The sequence below is a fragment of the Letharia lupina genome, assembly GCF_014066315.1.
Source record: "Letharia lupina isolate WasteWater1 chromosome Unknown contig_11, whole genome shotgun sequence".
NCBI classification, from domain to species: Eukaryota; Fungi; Ascomycota; class Lecanoromycetes; order Lecanorales; family Parmeliaceae; genus Letharia; species Letharia lupina.
This window is the reverse complement of record NW_023502980.1, coordinates 1,746,745-1,760,728: the sequence shown is the minus strand read 5'-3', so window position 1 is coordinate 1,760,728 and position 13,984 is coordinate 1,746,745. Positions and strand designations below refer to the sequence as shown.

Below are 13,984 nucleotides of genomic sequence, written 5' to 3'. Positions count from 1 at the left end.
TTCAACCCAATCGGGACCAGACAGTCCCAGCCTTCTTGCCATAACACAAACGCACGGATCGTCTGGGCCGAACCGAAATGGTTTCACCACCGTCCAGAGCTATGGGAACACGGGAAGACTCTTTCGGAGCTAAGAAACCCGAAAATACCCTCACGCTTCCCAGCAGCTGCGGGAGGGTCGCCGTACCTATTTGGTGCATGATTTGAGTCTCGGCGAGGACCCTGAGGGGCAAAGCTACCCCCATCATCCAACTAGGTGCCGTCTTCGCAGGCGGCTACAGCGTCGTGTCTGCCACCCACCAAACAGTTGCGTCTGCACCTCATATTCTCCCTGCATATTATCCCTGCAGTCGAGGAGCGTTCTCGTACATGACGGATTTATTCCACTATGTGCCAGACACACTCGATGCTCTTGGTAGGTTGACATGAAGCCACAAGCAAAGGGCTCGACGGATTGTGCGAAGATACGAACGCGCTGCTCTGCTGCCGTTTCAGTCAACAGTAGAGACTCAGCTCTCGATGTTACAACAGTGACCGCAACGTTGCGAACACCAAAAGAACATAGTGTTACGGAGTACATCCTAGTGAGCGGCCGCAGAGCCGCACACACAGTGCACGATGATTCAGAAGGTTGAAACGGGCAATTGTTGCTATGTTCCCCTTCCGTGTGCTGGAAATAGGACCCACCTCATAGATGTTGTCGAAACCCTAAGAAGGGTCAAACGAGCCCTCAAACTTGTGTCTATGTATCACAATGCCTGTTACACGTTGCGTCCGATTCCTCGGCTCTGAAAACACGGACTCGGTCAATTGGACCTTCCTCTGTCTGCTCACGTCAAATATGCGTAAGCATTGAGCTGGCTACTCAAATACATTGCAAATACAAAACACGGACGCTGTCATCGCCTTCCGATCTGACTGCCAGAAAACTTTTTCCTCGGCCCACCCTCTTCGTATTCCTAGCGGAAATAGCCTTTGCATTTCTTCAGGGCAGTCAGCCTTGCTCTCCTTCTGGTGCAGATCACGGCTGTACTGGGAATGTGCCTACGGCTGCTACATATCTGTTACATGTTGACCTATCAGACAAAGAGTTACTGCTCCAGCCGAGGCGGCGACACTCTCAACAACACTTACATCAGCCCTGTTTCTTCCTCGTCACAAAGGTTCCATCCGTTCGGTACTCGAGACATGAGCCTATCATCGAAAGTTTTTCGAAGTAGAGTGGAGACATTCCTCTGCAGCAATGCGTGCTGCATATACAGGACCCAGCAAGGCTGTCATGCTGATGGAGGGCTCATTCTATATTCTCCTAAGTTACATTCTACTGAAATATATCACTGGCAGACCACTGACAGACGAAAAGTTCATACAATCTTCCTCAATCAAAAACATATTCTGCAAGAAAATGGCATATCGTTTCGAAATGTACTCGTCCGCCAAGAGACGCCACAGAAAATCAGCGAGCGACCCTGTTCCAAGGATACCTTCACGTCGCCATCTGCAAGGCGACCGGCTTCTTTCAGTTCCTTCTGGTCTTGGGAACTCCCAACCTCCTGGCAGACTGGGCCTCAACCACAATTTAACTGCTTATCTCTTGAATATCGAGGACTTATGCGGTCCTGACCCTTCAAACCTAACCGTCTATAAAGTTCCAGCCATAACAAACCTCCCTATTCCAGACCACCCTCTACCAGGTCCAACGGTGTCCAGTGGTGCGGACCTCCACCGTTCCACCAACACATGTGAATCGTCATTAAACGCGACAGTCTCCAACGATGTCGAAGTTCAAGAAGATGCTTCTTGGCTGTTGGCGCCCGACGCAGAGATATACGGAGACTTCCCCAATGCTCAAGGAATGGCCTATGGGAACAATCTTCTTGCAGATGCAACACCGTATAGCGGTCTTGATTCTCGAGGAACGGGCAATCTGGAAGACTTCACTGCAGGCACAGCAGACTTCAACAGCGGGAGTCTTTGCTGCACGTCTTATCCATACCCAACCTCGTTTAACACGACCAATTTCAACAGCTTCGAATCTTCGACCTTCGCTCCTTCTTACACCCACCCTCCTGTCTGCCTCGACCAAAGCATGGGCAACTTCATGGGTCCTGGGTCTTCAGACATCCCCACTCCTACAGACAGCTTCAGTCAATGGCATATCGCTCCAAATACGAGCTTTTCCACATCCCTTGAGAGTCCAGGCATCCCCGATCTTTCACACAGCTCCACCGCACACTGTCCGACTCGGAACATGACATATCTCACCAGCCTTGGACCTTCAGGCACTTCCTCTTCAACATCATTCATTCCTGAGATCAGCGAATCCTACAACTTTGAGCACTCTTCTACTTCCCGTCACCGTTATCTCGCTCCGAATGTGAACAATGCCGGCGGTGTCGACCCTTTCGACACCTCCACTTCATGCCATCTGTTTAGAAACACGACCAATCTCCAAGGCCCCGAGCCCTCGGAAATTTCGCTCCCACGCCCTTTCGTTCCAGACGCAACCAACATCGGTGGGTTCGAACCTTCGAACATCTCCGTGAGGGACGAGAATGCGACAGAGGATATATGGTCTCTTTTCACGACCTTTGTTGATGATTCCCAATTTCTTTCAGAAAATTGCGAGATAGGTGGTTCCATTGCTCTCGACGCACCAGACGTCAACAACCTACATGTTCCAGACGCAATAGAGTCCGTCGCTGGACCGTATAGTACAGGTCACCCCGTCAGAGGCACCGGCTCAGTTGAAATATCTCAGCCGCGGAACGAAGGTCGTCAACGAAGAAGATCCAAAGGTCTGCCGGCAGGGCCGGAACCGCGGCAGAAGAAGCAACAGAGAAAGAAGGCAAATCCTAACGGCGTTCAGAGAAAGCCCAGCTCAAATAGACGCAGATTCGACCCAAAATTCCGCTACTTCTGCATCCATCCAGAGTGCAAATACTCTCTAGAACACGGTTCCGAAGGATTTCCCTCGGAACACGACGCAGTGCGGCATGAGAGGACTCATTCACGCGAGAAACCGTACGTCTGCCCGTTGCCTCATACGAACGGCGATGCCCGGTTTCAACGGCCGGATCATCTTAAATGGTAGGTTTCTCCCGTTGCTGATGATGAATGCAGCATGCTAACACTGGCGTGCGTGCAGCCACATCAAAAAGCGACATGGCGACAGAAACCTTGAAGATCCGGACATCAAGTCCATCCTGTCAAAGAGGTACGAGCTGCCGCAGGTCAAAGACGGGAAGAATGTCATCATTGTGAAGATGCGTGACTAGCGCACTCGGTTGAGAGAAGGATGATGGATGAACGCTGCCTCTACCAAATTGAATGTTGATAAAAAGTCGATTTCGTTTCTCAGCACGAGGAGCGCGCGTTTGCGCTTTCGGACTCTGGATGCCCCATAGACTTTCCTATGTTCCCTGTTTGTGCGGAAAAGAACTCATAATGTCATTGCGACTCACATAGATCAAGGACCGCCGTCGTTTCCTTATTTCCTCAACAGTCACGCCTTAACAAAGTTCTCCTCATACCGCCGTCCCCGAGCTATCTTGCATGACTCTTGGAAAGCACCAACAACGATTCAAAACTTCGAAGTACACGTCAAACACCACTTCGCTCAACACTCCCCATCCGTGTGACACCAATACCAAGCCGAAGCCAACGACTCGACAAACCCTTCACCCCAATCACAGGCCACCAATTTCTCTTCGGCCCAACATTCTGACACTAAATACCAATATCAATACCAATATCAGCCCCAATCCCAATCTCAATTCCAATCCTAGCATCCCGATCGCATACCCACAGACTCGGATTCATTATGCCATCCATCCCTCCATCCATCCATCTTTCCGTCCACTTGTCCATCCATCCATTTATTTATCTATCCATTTATTTATCTATCCATTTATCTGTCCATCTTATCTGTCCATCTATCCATCCATTTATTTATCTATTCATTCATCTATTTATCAATCTATTCATTTATCAATCTATTTATTTATCAATCTATCCATTTATCAATCTATTCATTTATCAATCTATTCATTTATCAATCTATTCATTTATCCATCCATCCATCCATCCATCCCTCTATCCATCTATTTCTATCCACCTATCTATTTCTATCCACCCACTTATTCATTCATTCATCCATCCATCCATGTATCCACCTACCTATTACACCCATCCATCAAATAATCAGCAAGCAAACGCCGCAAACAAACGCCGCAAACCCTGCCCCGACCCAATCACAGAAAGAGAGAGAGAAAGTGTGTATATATGCATCAACTCACTCACCTTCCCCCCTCCCTCCCCCCTTTCCTTCCTTCACGCTTCCTTCCTTCACCCATACCTTCACCCATACCTTCACCCATACCTACCTACCTCCCTACCATCCTCCACCTCATCCTCCACCTCCAGACCCTCCAGCCACCTAGCCATCTATCCCTCTATCCCTCCATCCCTCCATCCAGCCCAAAAAATCGACCCCCTCGTTCTTCCCCCCCTCCTCCCCCTCCTCTCTCCGCCATCACCATCACCATCGCCATCACCACGCGCCAACCAACCAACCAATCAACCAAACTAAAAAAGAAAGAAAAGAAAATGCCATACTGCATCTCAGCCCCTCAGGAGGGTGTTGAAAAAAACAAAAACAACAACGACCCAAAAAAAAAGAGAGAGAGAGAGAGAAAAGAGATAAAAAAAGAGATAAAAAGAGAGATAAAAAAGAGAGAGAAGAATAGAGAGAAAAAAGAGATTAAAAAAAGAGTAAGGAGAGAAGAGATTAAAAAAAGAATAAAAGAAAAAGAGAGAAGAGATAAAAAAAAAGATTAAAAAAAAGAGTAAGAGAAAGAGAGATAAAAAAGAGATAAAAAAGAGATAAAAAAAGAAGAAGAGAAAAGAAGAAAAAAACGGACAGACGGCAGCGTCTTCAGCAAGGGCAGGCTCGGTACTGCGCTGCGCTGCGGGGGCTGCATGTGGGGTGTCTAGCATCGGAGGGATGGGAACGAGGGAGGAGGGCCTGGTTGGTTAATTGTGTGGATGAAGTGTGGATGAATTGGTGGAGGGGGAAGGTTGGTGCTTGTCGAGGTTTTTATTTGTGTGTGTGTGTGTGTGTGTGTCCGGACTGGTAGATGGGGTGGGAGGGGGGTATGTCATCGTCGTTATCATCATTATCATCGTCGTTATTATCGTCGTTATTATCGTTATCAGCAGCAGTAGCAGTAGCAGCAGTAGCAGTAGCAGTAGCAGTAGCAGTAGCAGTAGCAGCAGCAGCAGCAGCAGCAGCAGCAGCAGTAGCAGTAGCAGCAGCATCAGCATCAGCATCAGCATCAGCATCAGCATCAGCATCAGCATCAGCAGCATCATCAGCAGCATCAGCAGCAGCAGCAGTAGATCATTTGCCATATAGTATCATTCGATGTATTTCAGCAAAGTGAGTAAGTAAGTGAGTGAGTAAGTAAGTAAGTGAATGGTATCATTATATACACACATCATGCACGTTCCGCATCGACTCCCTTGCTGCAATCCAGGTGTTCCAGCCCGGACTCCTGATGATTATTTCCTCCCCCGCTCACACCCATCCCCTGTGATACCTATAAGTCCCGGACTCCGCATCCCCTTCTTCACCGCCGTAGTCTTCCCTCCGCGTCCCTTGCAGCGGTAGGTCGAAACTGTCGCTGTGGTCCGGCTCTTCGTCTTTCGCCCACGTCACGTTCTCCGGTTTCTCCACCTCGTGCCGGCGGTCTGATTTCCGGCCGAGGCCCAACCCGGGCCGGGAGCGTTGCCGTGGGCCTTGGGTCGGTCGTTGTGGGACGGCTAATCTTCCACCACCACCATCGCCGTCGCCGCCGGCGCCAGTGTCTTCATGGTGTTGATCGGCGGGCACTTTCTCGCCTATATCAGGACCTCGCGGTTGCCCGTCTAGCTTGTCTTGTGGTTTTGTCTTTCGCCATGGCCGTTTGTACCATGGGGTCTGAGAGGGAGGGGAGAACCAGGTCAACTGGCTCGCGGGCGTCTGCACACTATCCAAGCTCTCGCTATCATGACTTTGTCTCGCCTTGACGAGCCTCGCCCTCAGGTACAAGACAAGTGGGCGCATTATCGGGGCACAGGCGCCGATGATTGCGAAGTTGACTTCCAAAATGCGCGTGAGGGCGTTACCGACGCCGACCCAGGTGTAGTCGCCGGAGAGGACTTCCCAGGAGTATGAGGTGCGGACGATGCAGACGGTGCCGGTAACGACGCCGAGGCCCATGAGGAGATTGAGTGCGATTTTGGTGCGGAGTTTGAGGCGGGCGTTCCAGAGGAGGAGGATGGGGAAGGCGGCGCCGATGAAGTCCGTTATGATTGAGAAGACTGTAGCCAATCAGTGATTGCTCCCGTTCATCTTCTCTTACAGACACCCTGTGTAGCTCGGGAGTCTCGGGACCAGGGGTAGACTCACCACCCTGAACGATGATAATCTTCTCCACGGCCTTCTTACTCATGCAATGGCCCGGCACCGCCCCCTCCACCGTCTCCCAATTCTTCTGCAACGGTATACACTGGAACATGAACAGTAGTGTCAACGGCACATGCGTGACCACCAAGAATCCAATCAATCCGAAAAGGAACCACCGCCATCGCTCGAATTTCGATATTCGCAGTAGAAAGAGGCAAATTGATATTTTGGAGAGGGCGAGCGTGATGAAGACCTGAATCCAGTCCAGGAAATTGTATTTGAGGAAACCTTCGTAGTGGTCTGGGGTGAGGTATTGGACGTGGCGGCCGAGGCCGTAGTCGACTTCGAGCATGACGAAGCCCATGCCTACTGCGTTGATCATCTGCTCCGACACCCGTCGTGCATTAGCCATTACTGTTCATATTCCAGTGTTTCCCTTCTCTGTCCCACACGGCAGAGGGGTGTTGTAGGTCGGGCACAGCTCACCTGCGTAAGAGCAATGACCGCATCGTCCCAGCCGAAATTGCGCGTGATCCATATCCTCGTCATCAACCTCAAACACACCAGTATAGTCGCCGGCCCAAAGACGGCCCAGTTGACGCCGATGAGCATGGGACCGAGGTTCCTGTCGCCGACCGAAGGGATTATCTCTGCTTTGTCCATTGCAGCGACAGGGGACACTGAACCGACGCTGGGACCTGTGAGAGCAGCCACCGTACAATCATCGCTTGAGAATTGATGTCGGGCTGTGGCAACGGTGTCGACAGGGTGAGGGTGGCAGCGGTGAGGTGTAGGTAATGACTGCGGTGGGGGGTCAAGAAAGTGGGCAATGTGCAGATGCAATGGAGTTGAAGTTGGACTTTCCTCGGTTGGACTCGATGGATTGAGAGGTAGGTTAAAGTAGGTTAGGTACTATTCTAGTAGAGTAAAGTAGGTGACTTGGGATTGAACTTGGGAGGATTTGATGAGCTAAAAACAAGCGTCATGTCCATCGTCGATCATCTTTTATGCACCGGAGCTTCTTCGTGGCTTCCATAATCCTTCCATTTGTCGCTAGTTCATCCACCGAACGAGTCCGCCCTGCTCTTACTATTACACGAATAGTAAAGATCCGCAGCAACCGGCTGGGTCTTGGCGTTCTGGAATCTGGATAGCTTCACCAGATCACCGGCCAAAAGTGCGGGGAGGGTCTGGTCCAATAAGAATCGAGCTTGATCGTTTGCACCAAAATAAGTCACAGCAAGCAGAGGTGGGAAAAGTGGGGACTGGTTTGTGATTGGGTGCGAGATGAGAGGGTCTGCTTGAATCGCCGCATCCCCGCAATTCATCAAGGTTTATTCTCCGAAAAAAGACAGATGAAGGCGCATGAAATAAGGGGTCCGAGTGGTTAAAAGCATAAAATAACTTTTCCAGGTAGCTGTGAGATATACCCGCACCAATAGCACCTGGCTCGCTTATGCACTTTTTCTCTAAGCGAGGTAGAATCGATGACGTTGTCTGCATCCTTCGGGTGTTCCAAGATACTTACTATACAGTATGATGCACGTCATCACTATACAAATCATCGCATGCTCCAAAGCTCACATTGAGTTCCTTGTCACCACCATCCTTATTCAACCACTGACCGACGACGAATTCTAATCTAGCAATACAAACATCTAATAACTCTCCCTCGTCCCATTCTTCGCACTGCGGAATATAGCCTCCACCATCTGATGCCTCTTGACCGCCTCATCAAAATCCACCAAATCCTGATTCCCTTCAGCAAACGCAGCGTACACCTCTCCAATGCCCCCAAATGGCCCTTTCTCAACCTCGACCTCCTCCCACTTTCCCCCTTCCTTGGTCGCATACGGCCCTTTGTCTCCGTCTTCTTTGCCGTCCTGCTTAAACAGCGCAAACTGATACAAAGTAGGCGGGGCCATCGCAATAAATTGGTTCCCACTTTCGAACTTGAGCGATCCCTCCTCGCCAGAGATGATCCACTCAAAATGTCCCGGCGTGGCTTCGGTGGTAGATGAGGACACATAGCTGACCGTAGCACCGTTCTCGAGCACGCCTTGGATTGAGACAAAATCCGCAATGTTGCTTTTGACCGGCTCACTCTTGGAACCATCGGCTTGAGTGAATCGAAGCTCCGGCATAGTGGTTGCAGTGGTCGCGTTGAGAGACTTGAATTCGCCGAGGAGGTAGCAAAGCGGATCCAGCGCATGGATGGTTGGAATCGTTACTAAGTTCGCTCCGCTCTTGGGGTCGTTGAGATAACTATTCTTGACAGGAATGTTCACCACCAAGCTATTCGAAGCTACCAAAGTGGTTCCAAGGATGCGGCCGAGAGCACCAGAGTCGATGATCGATTTGGCTTTCTGGACGCTGGGGAGGAGACGCGCTTGCAGACCGACTGCAGTTTTGACGCCTTGCGTTCTGGCTAATGCAGCGAGCTCTTCTGCTTCTTGAAGGCCGTTGCCGAGGGGCCATTCGACGAAGACGGATTTCTTAGCATGAAGAGCTGGGAGGGCGAGTTGTTTGTGGTAAGGTGTCTGCGAATTTGAAGTCAGCCTGCTTTGCTCACTACCCTCACCCCACGTCCCGTGAAGGTGAGCATTAAAACAACCAACATACTTTAACGCTCACAACAACCAAATCGACATCCTTATCGTCCGCAATAGCCTCGGGGCTGCTATACGCCTTGTCCGCCGAAACGCCATGGGCCTCGGCGGCCTTCCTCGCCGTCTCAGGCGAAGACGTGCTGACGGCCACCAGCTTGAACTTTTCGTTCAATGGAGCCGATTTGAGAGGGGAAGAATGAGCGCTCGTGGCCCAGGCGGACTGGTCTGCGGAGAGACCGATGATGCCCACGCCGATGGGTGCCATTTTGCGTCGGGGGGTGAAGCTGTAGGGGTCAGTGGATGTTGGAGTAGGTATATAGGCAGGTGTAGACGTAAAGTGTAGAATGCGAAAGGAATGATTACTGCATACATGAACAGGACCGTCAATGGTTACCTATATACACCAAAACCTTGGCACCACGGAAGTCGGTTAGGCTACATTCCGAGCATCCCACCCTGGCTTACAAATGCCATAATCTTAGCCGATCTCCTGCAACGAAAGCATCAGCAGCACCATCACGCCATCACTCCATTCATTGAAAACCGGACGATTACATTCGTCCGACTGCAGCCTGCAGGAAGAGAGACAGACTGACACTGATCGAGGTCAAACCAAGCGCATCGCGCTCGGCCCAACTTTTCTCTCCCACGTCGCTCCTTTCAGGAAAGTCTGACAGTGATTGTAAATCCGGAAGAAGGTGGAGCATCCGGTCCCGATCCTTTGCGCCCTGGACTGGGTCGTCGCGAGAAGAGCAGGAGGGAATGTACGTAGCTTACGGATCGGTCGAACAGCCTGACACATGGCGTGCTTTTGCTCTCGCATAATGGGCGCTGTGAGGGATGCCGAGACGGATTTGAAGGATGTCAAGGTCGGCGGTGGTTACTCGAGGGACAAAGAGAGAGTACACGTCCGGTGTGTCCTGGCCAACCACGTGTGAAAATTCAGGGGCGCCTTGGTAAATATCCCTGCTGAGTTTTACCAACGCCCTGCCAGGGTATGTGGATTGCACCTGCTGTCACCATAACGAGGCGCAGGGGCAGACAATGCGGACGGAGTGGTTAACCGAGGAAGAAGTTGATTACGGCGCCGTCATGAGTAAGTGACACCGCTACGGATGGCTGATGCTCGCACTGGAAGAAGAAACGAGAGACAGAGAGAGAGAAAAGAGGGTAATTTATAGATCAGGATTCATTCCGAGAAGTTATCACGCTACGCTTCCAGGCTTTCGTGACCAGCTACCTGTATCCTTGCCGCAATCTTACGAAAGATTGATACGATGGACGGGCCGGGAAGAGAAGAGGCGTAGAGCTTGCTTTGGGTTGACATGTTATGATGACGCAACAATGGAGGGAGGGCAAAGCAGTATATCTGGCCGTCAAGACAGAAAGGGAAGCTGGAGGTAGGGTGATTTGAATAGAGCTTGGACACATGAGAGATGCAGGGTTTCTTTTCAAGGTATTTACGCCTAAACGAAAAGCGGTCTACGCATCCTCATGCCCGCCCCCCCCTTCCCCCGGCACTCCTCGTCTCCGGCATGGTACCAATCCCTTAGGCTTCCTTTTTTCAAAATTTCATCGATCCCTCCTAGCGCCATGGCAAGCTCTCCCCCCATCGCTGCCCTGTACCGCTGCAGATAAAGTCTCAACGCTCGAGCGGAATTTTCGAACCCACGTCGTTCCATCGCTTGGAGGACGTCGTCGTCATTCATCAAGTTACGGCTGGTAGATGCCATGCTGCCTGCAGCTAAAGGGGCCGTTTATGAGTCAGCGAACAAGCTTTTCGAAAAGAGGACAAAATTCAACGATTGGTATACGGTACGGGTAGACGGAATCTAGAAGACCTTCGGTGGTCACGAGTTGAATATAGGTACTCCACCGCACAAGCCTCGACCCTATCGCTCGCTTCTCTCGAGATTTTCGCCTCCTGTGGCAGCGCCTCTTTCTTTCATGATGTTGCAAACTGCCAGGGGTCAAGGTATATTCCGACAGCGAAAGAGCACGGAGGAGACGGACCGAGTGTGAGTGGAAGTCGACCATCTTTTGATTCCCTGGACAGTATTGGTATCTGGGAGTTTTGAAGATCGCCAGACGATGGAACAGGTGTGTTCTGAGCCGGAGCTTTCACGTCCGGCTGGGGTAGCAGCTGTCGCTGAGACTCCCGCTTACCTTTGTGTTGCAGCAGCGTCTGAGGATCTGTCGCTGTGGTGGAGGTTAGCAAGCCCCGTTCTAGGCCTGAGATGTTTGTTTTTTGGACATACTACTCGATTTGGTTCCGGGAGGCATGTGAACGGCGTCCTGGGATCTTTCAATCCAAGCAGGGTTATTTCCTAACGAAGGCATCAGCATGCCCAGTGGCTCCTTACGGAGTCGTTGTATTCTGGTTTATCGGCGGGTTTGTGGGGAGAAGACATGCTGATGCAGTAGCAGTGCAGATATATAACAGAGGGATACAGACAAACTATACGTTAGAGGAATAAAAGACAGCATCAAGCGGCGAAACGTAAAAGTCATTATAGATACACCAAAAAGTCGAAACCGTCGACCGAAACCAGGGTCCACAAGCAGCCTTTCAAGTCTTGAAATGTAAGAGATGTGACGACGCAAACCGCGAACAGCGCAGCGATCGATCGAGCAAAGCAAATATAAGATAGCACGGCGTTGACGCGTTTGACATACGAGTGAGAAATGGCGCTTACCCCTTTTTGTCCTTTTGCTCCGTTACTGCATGAGAGACCATCGCGGTCGCATGAGATGCCCTTCGGGATATACATATCCTGTACAGCGAATATTGCACGAAGCCTGACCTGCATTCATTTCCGCATCAGATGAGGAAGCTCTCAATAGGCTTTCTGGCAACAGGGCACGAGGTTATCGCATGCTCCGCTGCGACATGAGAGGTCATGGCGACTCGTAAGTAGCCTTTTGATATGTAAGATTACATTCGGTCGTTGTGGCAACGGACAGCGATCACGACTTCCCACTTCCCCCACGCATGTTCTCATCACGATACCTCACCAGCAGAGACAAGATCATCTCAAACTCCGCTGCTGCAAAAACGGCAATCCCAAACACGCACACACAACGGCGTCTGGGCTTTCTTTACCGTCCGTTTCGGTTTTATGAAAGATTTCGATCGAAAAGGGATTTGAAACAATTTCCAGGCTTGGAAGAGGTTTGCCGAGGCCGTCGATATCGGCACCCCAATAGAAATAATAGAATATAGCGTTGAATGACCGACCGTGCATTGGATTACCAGCACTATAACGAAGTATACCTGTCGTATTAGCGGCCATGTTCCCTGGTCGAAACGCGTTGCAACCCTTTGCCGGGATGCTCACCCTGAAGAACAGATTTCTCCCACTCCGGCCCCGTCGGTATCTCTCTGACAGCGGAACTGGTCTTCGCTCGGTCAGCCACAAATTTCAATAAAATGTCGCCGCATCCTAGGATGTCGAACCTTGAATTCGGAAAAGTGCATGGGTATGCACAGTTATACGTTGTCAATATCCGCCATTGGGCAGTCACAACGTCCTACCTAGCAAGCCCTGAACGGGCACATATCGTACCCCAGTGCTAAGAAAACTCCCACGCCTGTGCGGCATAGACCTATCATACTCGCTCCCGACGAATGTCTCCGGAAACCGATGCCCGGAAGCAGATGTCCGGGTTGTAAATCCGCGAATGCAGCACTATGAGATCCATTCATCCAAAATCCCACTGTAGCGAGTAGACCCCGATCGCAGCGGCACAAGGCTGAATATGACGATGGCGATGAGCCAGGTATTGGACGGAAACGGACTGCTCGTTGAACACGAGAAGAGTAGTGGTGATGTGGGGTGACGCCAACCTACAACACCAGATATCATCATGCCGCCATTTGATACTGGCGTTTAGATGCTCACATTTTCTTGTTCAAACATGGACATCGCTCACGACGGCTACCACCCGGGAATTAACAGCAAGACAAAGACCGAGACCAGCATTATGAAGCTATCCTGACATGGCTCCGTCGTGGAGAACTGCCCGAGTCTTCCCGTTGTAGAGCCCTGGCAAGTTCAAGAGAAAAGATCGTCTCGTGGTTTCAAAGTACCGCCGCGTTCCGAGAATTTTTGGATGAGCCGGAACAGAGGTTGATAAAGTACGCGATGGGAGACCTGGTGCTGGGAAACCAACTTCGGTAATCGCGACACTTGGCTATCTGCAGAGCAAGGCGAAGCAGGAATATGCCTCTGTTGCATCTGTTTTCTTCCAGGAGAAGAGCAAAGACCGGCAAGAGCTTCAAGATGTCCTGCGACTATTCCTCCTCCAGTCGTTGAAATCATTCCAAACTCTGCCGGACCAAACGCTGCCAGAAGAGCTAGAGCAGCTTTTCAAGGAATGTAGGTCTGAGTATTCGCCAAGCGTCGACCAGATGGTATCAGTGCTCCAAGTTATGGTCGAAAGGTTTTTTTAACGCCTATTTTGTGCTGGATGTCCTGGATGATTTCTCGAATAGCCGTGACGAGCAAGAGAATCTAGCATTAAATCTTCGAAAGATCCAACGAGAAACCGGCGCATGCATTCTTGTAACTTCCCGACACGACCATCCCCCAAGGAACATCTCCAAACGGGTCGAAAAGACAACCTTCTTCGAAACCCGGGCCCGAGACGATGATCTCGGACCTGTATCGACGACCAGATATCCAATTCGACTGAAGATCTCGTTGAAGGGATCCAAAGTGAAGGCCGCGACCTTCAAGAGAGGATTCTGAAAACTTTGATCATATCACCATCTGGATTGTGAGTATCAGGTGCACACTCCGCCAATGGTGATGAACTGATCCAACGATTTGATTTCTCGTCGCGAAATGGGGTATCAAAATGCTGCTCGGGCAGCCTTCAACCTTAGAGGTCAAACGTGCCCGGCAACGACTCGAAGTGGACTCATC

The 13,984-nt window shown here is 50.7% G+C and overlaps 3 protein-coding genes across 3 annotated transcripts; 1 reads left to right on the top strand and 2 right to left on the bottom strand.

Annotated features, from left to right (window-relative positions):
* Positions 1-1,242: 1,242 nt before the first annotated feature.
* HO133_001079 (uncharacterized protein) lies at positions 1,243-3,277 on the top strand (the record flags this gene model as incomplete). Its single annotated transcript, XM_037292011.1, has 2 exons — positions 1,243-3,089; positions 3,148-3,277. 2 exons carry the CDS (start codon positions 1,243-1,245, stop codon positions 3,275-3,277), a joined length of 1,977 nt encoding a protein of 658 aa, XP_037152373.1.
* Positions 3,278-5,577: 2,300 nt separating this feature from the next.
* On the bottom strand, positions 5,578-7,110 carry HO133_001078 (uncharacterized protein; the record flags this gene model as incomplete). Its single annotated transcript, XM_037292010.1, has 3 exons — positions 5,578-6,362; positions 6,451-6,832; positions 6,934-7,110. The coding sequence occupies 3 exons, from the start codon at positions 7,108-7,110 to the stop codon at positions 5,578-5,580; spliced, it is 1,344 nt and encodes a 447-aa protein (XP_037152372.1).
* A 995-nt stretch (positions 7,111-8,105) lies between these two features.
* On the bottom strand, positions 8,106-9,321 carry HO133_001077 (uncharacterized protein; the record flags this gene model as incomplete). Its single annotated transcript, XM_037292009.1, has 2 exons — positions 8,106-8,987; positions 9,070-9,321. 2 exons carry the CDS (start codon positions 9,319-9,321, stop codon positions 8,106-8,108), a joined length of 1,134 nt encoding a protein of 377 aa, XP_037152371.1.
* Positions 9,322-13,984: the final 4,663 nt, after the last annotated feature.